Source organism: Bison bison, unplaced genomic scaffold (assembly GCF_000754665.1).
Source record: "Bison bison bison isolate TAMUID 2011002044 unplaced genomic scaffold, Bison_UMD1.0 scf7180017864088, whole genome shotgun sequence".
Taxonomy (NCBI): Eukaryota; Metazoa; Chordata; class Mammalia; order Artiodactyla; family Bovidae; genus Bison; species Bison bison.
The window spans coordinates 58,430-63,372 of NW_011494660.1; the positions used below are offsets into that span (position 1 = coordinate 58,430).

General features: G+C 57.9%; 1 protein-coding gene across 1 annotated transcript in view; it reads left to right on the top strand.

Moving 5' to 3' along the window:
* Positions 1-374: 374 nt before the first annotated feature.
* PROC (protein C (inactivator of coagulation factors Va and VIIIa)) overlaps positions 375-4,943 on the top strand; it is a 10,580-nt gene continuing 6,011 nt past the window's right edge. Inside the window, exons 1-4 of the mRNA XM_010837954.1 lie at positions 375-464; positions 1,244-1,380; positions 1,784-1,874; positions 3,298-3,834. Of these exons, the coding sequence (XP_010836256.1) occupies positions 419-464; positions 1,244-1,380; positions 1,784-1,874; positions 3,298-3,834 (811 nt within the window). The 5' untranslated portion in view covers positions 375-418. The remainder of the gene's footprint in view (positions 465-1,243; positions 1,381-1,783; positions 1,875-3,297; positions 3,835-4,943) is intronic.

Below are 4,943 nucleotides of genomic sequence, written 5' to 3' on the forward strand. Positions count from 1 at the left end.
CCCAACCCAGGGATCAAACCCGTATCTCTTATGTCTCCTGCATCGGCAGGTGTGTGTATGTGTGTGTGTTTTACCACTAGCGCCACCTGGGAAGCCCAGTGGCATCTTAGATTTGGTGAAATAACATTATCAGTTGTGCTGATCTGAGGCAAACGGCAATAGCACTGGGTAAAAATGTCCTCATCTGTGAAAAGGGGACAGTGTCCCTCCTTTAGCCAGCTGCTCTGAGGCTACAACGAGGCCATGGCTGGAGGTGCCTGCCCTCGCCTCCCTCCCACTGCTGGGGCACAGGGGGCTTGGGGCAAACAGAGCTGTCCTGAGCCGGGAACTTGTTTGTTTATCTGTGCAGGGGGAGGCCTCTGCACCAAGGGCCAAGCAAATATTTGTGGTTGTGGATTAACTCGAGTTCCAGGCTGTCATGGCGGCAGGAGGGCAACCTTGCAGTTTCTCCGTGGCCCACCCCAGTAAGTCCCCTTCGAGGCAGGTCTGTGACAGGGGCTGGAGGAAGGGAGCAGGCCTGAAGGTGGGATCTTCTCGCCAGGGTTCGAGAAGCTGGCTGGAGCTTGGCGTAAGGAAATCGCAGCTCTGCCAGCAGCCAGGCCAAAGCTCTGGTTGGCATTCCTCGGGCTTGGGTGCCATGGTTCCCAGGGGCTTTCTTCCCAGACTCTGAGGGAGGTGGGAGTTGGCTGAGGGCCTCCAGATCTGAGCCATCATCAGAGGCAGCTGGAGCCCCGGGGTGACCAGGGGTGCCCGTCCCACCCCCACTTCTACTTCTAAACCCTTTAAACAAAAGTCAGAACTAGCCTCAGAGGGAGTCAGCAAAGGTGGGAGGGGAAGGTGGGAGGTGAGCAGGGAGGGGGTGCTGGTGGGGCACCCCCTCAGCCTGGGGGGCAGCGGGGCGCCTAGGTTTCTGGCCTGAAGTGCTATGTCTGTGGCCCCAATCTGTGGCCTTGGGGCTCGCCTGGTGGTTTGGGGCAGGGGTTAAAGTTCCAGGTCTGGAGCCACACGGGCCTGAGCTTGAGTACTAACTCTTCCACTTCCTGGTTGGGAGTGTTTGATGTGTGACTTCTCTCCTGCGAGCCTCAATCCCCGCTCTGTGAAATGGGGTGACACCGTGAACACCTCTCTCTCGAGTGGTGGTGAGCCTCAGCTGACATACTAGTAGCTCGAGCTTACTGAGCATTTGCTATGCACAAACCTATTCAACGGCTTTATGTAGATTAACTCATTTAATTCCCACAAGAACCAGATAAGGCAGAAATACAGTTTTCCCATCCATTTTACAAACGAGGAGACGGAGGAGCAGTAAGGGGTCTTGCCCAGCAACCCTGTCCTGGAGCTGGGATTCGCTCTGACTTGGTGACCCGCCCTCTGAACCAGGTACAAATTGCTTGAAAGGCACCATGAGTGTCCAGTAAATGTTAGTTATTACTCTTGGCCTGACTTGTAGACTGGCAGAGGCACCACCCCCAAGCCCTCATCAGGGGAGGGCACAAACCCTTCAGTGCCGAGTCCCCTTTGATCTTCCCCAGGTTGCTGCCCCTTCCACTTCCTCTCTTCACCCTGCAGACTCAGGGCGTGTGACTTTAGCTCTGTATAGAGAAGCGGACCCCTGGGACCCCTGACCCCAGCTTCTGCCCTGGCGACCAGCGCGCTCACACACACACACACACACACACACACACAGAGGCTTGTTCACTCAGCTCCCATGGTGGGGGCAGGGCGTGGCGGTGGGCAGAGTGGGACCTGGTGGGGCTGCTGGAAGCTCAGAAGTCCTCCTCAGACAGGTGGCTGCAGCTTCAGAATGTGGCAGCTTACAAGCCTCTTACTGTTCGTGACCATCTGGGGAATTTCCAGCACACCAGCTCCTCCTGGTAAGGCCATGCTCCCCTTCCCCGCTCCCTGGGACCCTCGGGGTCTTCATACCTTTCTCCATCTCCTCTGAGCCTCAGGGTGAGGTGTGAACAGGGAGGACGTGAGTGAGGGCAAGAGCAGCAGGGCATGCAGGGTCTGAGTACTGAGATGATGACCCCCTGGGGCACGCTCTTCCTCCTCCCTGGGGGAGAGTGGTCACACAGTCCCCTGGCTTTCCCTCTCCACTACTCCCTCCCTCAACTGTGTAAACTCCAGGCCCAGCTGCCACCCATCCTACCCCAGGGCAGTCTCTCCTCCTAAAATGCTCATCTGCTGCCCTGCGAACTGGAGGCCAGAATGCAGGGGGAGGGGAGGCCTGTGGGAGAAATGAGCTGCCTGGCTTATTAGGCAAGCCATTCCCCCACCTTCTGGGGCCGCAACAGGCTGTTTCTTACATTTCTGCCTCTTCTTGAGTGGCTGGTCTGCCTGGGGTGCCTTCCTCCCCACCCCCAACCCTGGTCCATGTGGCTCCTAAGGCCAGACTCAGTTCCAGCACATCTTCCTTCCCCAAGGATGCCCTTCCTGGCCACGGCATCCTGGAGTCTCTCTTTTACACTACCCAACTCGGTCCCTCCACCGCAGCTATCCCCCTGCATCCAAGGCAGACACCTTTCAGAGCCTGGGGATATAATGGTGCTCCCTGGGTGGCTGCGCTGCTGTTGTCCAGGTGTTCCTGCCCAAGGGGAAGGGCATGGGAAAGTCATCATGGGGTGGGGGAGGGGAGAGCAGGGAGGCTGGAGGGAGGGAGTCAAGATAGGGTGCCTCAAGGGGTACTTGGAGAACAATGAGGCCCATTTAACTCTGCAGTTGAACAATACCAAGAGGAGTGAAAGTCGCTCAGTAGCATCAGACTCTTTGTGACCCCACGGACTATAGCCTGCCCGGCTCCTCTGTCTATGGAATTCTCCAGGCCAGAATACTGGAGTAGGTTGCTTTTCCCTTCTCCAGGGGATCTTCCTGACCCAGGAATGGAACCAGGGTCTCCTGCACTGCAGGCGGGTTCTACCAGCTGAGCCACCAGGGAAGCCCAGTAATAGTAGTAGCACGTGGCACTGGTCACTGGCTGCTCATTTCTGCGCTTGGCACTGTCCTAAGTGTTTTACATGATTATCTCATCCTCATCTTTTGATGAATAAACCAAAGTGAAGAGAGGTAAAGGCTTGCTCAAGGTCACATGGAGATTGGGTTGGGTCTGTCTGTCTTAGCACACGCACTCCAAATGGTCAAGTGTCCTGTCCTCAGATGACCTGTCACCTCCTTCGGGAGAAGGAGGCGTGCAGGGGAGGAGGGGAACCAAGATGCAAACCTGCCCAGGGTCTCTCCCCAGTGGGGGCCCCGCACGGCAGGCCCCCCACCAAAGTCAGCTCCCCGTCCCCATCCCAGACTCAGTGTTCTCCAGCAGCCAGCGTGCCCACCAAGTGCTGCGGATCCGCAAACGTGCCAACTCCTTCCTGGAGGAGCTGCGGCCCGGCAACGTGGAGCGTGAGTGCTCAGAGGAGGTCTGTGAGTTCGAAGAAGCTCGGGAGATTTTCCAAAACACGGAAGACACAGTAAGGCCGCCCGACTGGGTGCAGAGCATGAGGCTCAGGGGTGGGACCTGGGGGAGCAGCCTGGGGTCCTTGGGAGGTGGGCAGTGGATGCCAGCCCCTTGCCCTCCCAGCTTGCTGGGGTGCAGCCATGGCGTAAATGGCCCTACGGTCTTGGTCAGGGCACACAGGACTCCAAAAAACAACTCTGCAATGAGCATGAAGAGTCTGGGAAGCTTTGGGCTGGGTTCCCACTCAGTCCCACAGGAGGCAGTTCAGTCCCTGTTCACCTGCAACTGGCCACCACTGCCTCCTTCTCCTCTCTCCCTGTGGCCAAAAGGCCACCACTGCTTCCACGCCGCACCCCTGCTTAACTGCTCATCAGGCGACCCAAGACTCTGATGTCTCTGCACACACACCCACTCTGTGCCTCAGAGTCTCCAGGGCTGAAATCTGGTTGCTCAGGGCATCTAAAGAAAGGGTCTGTCCTCTGTACCCCAGAGCTCCGTGGTGGAGACCCTGAGGCGCACTCGGTAGGGGAGCTTCCTGATACAAGGCTCAGACCCTCTCCAGCTTCAAGAGCTCACTTTAGCTTCTAGGACCTGGGGGCTGTGCCATCACCTGGGGGGCCCTCGAGCTGTCTGTAGGCATGCCCTCCCACTCAGGGCTTTCAGGGCTGAAGGGGGAACTCTGGGCGGCTTTTTCTCTTGCCCTCCTCTACCACGTTCTTGATTAGATCCCCACGGACTCTTTCCTCAAATGGCCTCTTCAGCAGACGCCTAGGTGGCTTTCTGCAGGCATGGCCTGGGCACATCACACCCACCTAACCCGAGTCTCCAGTGGGGGGCTTGTGGCCTGGGCATCAAGCAGTGGATCTCAGGGAATGGTGGTCCCAGCCCAGCAGCAGAAGTGCCACCAGGATGGTGGTTCAGTCACTAAGTCTTGTCCAACTCTTGCGACCCCATGGACTGTAGCCTGCCAGGCCCCTCTGTCCATGGGGTTTTCCAGGCAAGAATACTATAGTGGGTTGCCTGACCCAGGGATCGTACCCAGGTCTCCCGAATTCATGGCAGATTCTTCACCAAGTCACCAGGGAAGCCCAAGCCTGGTTACAAAAGCAGACTTCTTGAACTAGCAAGCTGTGTCTCACCTCAAATGTCCTTCTGGTCACTCAGCTCTGAGCACACGGGTTCAGGGAGACCAGACAGGCTGAGAAAGGAGGGAGGGGCTGGAAAGAGACAGAGCAGGGCACTCCGGGGGTGGGGGAGCTTTTGGGTCCCTTCTGCCGCAGTGGCTGCCTTGGTGGCTGCCAGCACCCAGAGCAAGCTTCCAGGGCACGGGGGTCAGGTATGGGATGTGGAGATCACCAGAGAGGCAAGGAGGAGCCTGGCATTTCTCAGGATACAGCTGCCTCCCCGCCCCGCCCCTCTTCGGCTAAGGGGGTTGACCCCTCCTTGTGTGGGATAATCGCTCCCCTGCCCGCTTAGAGGCTGCTCTGCCTAA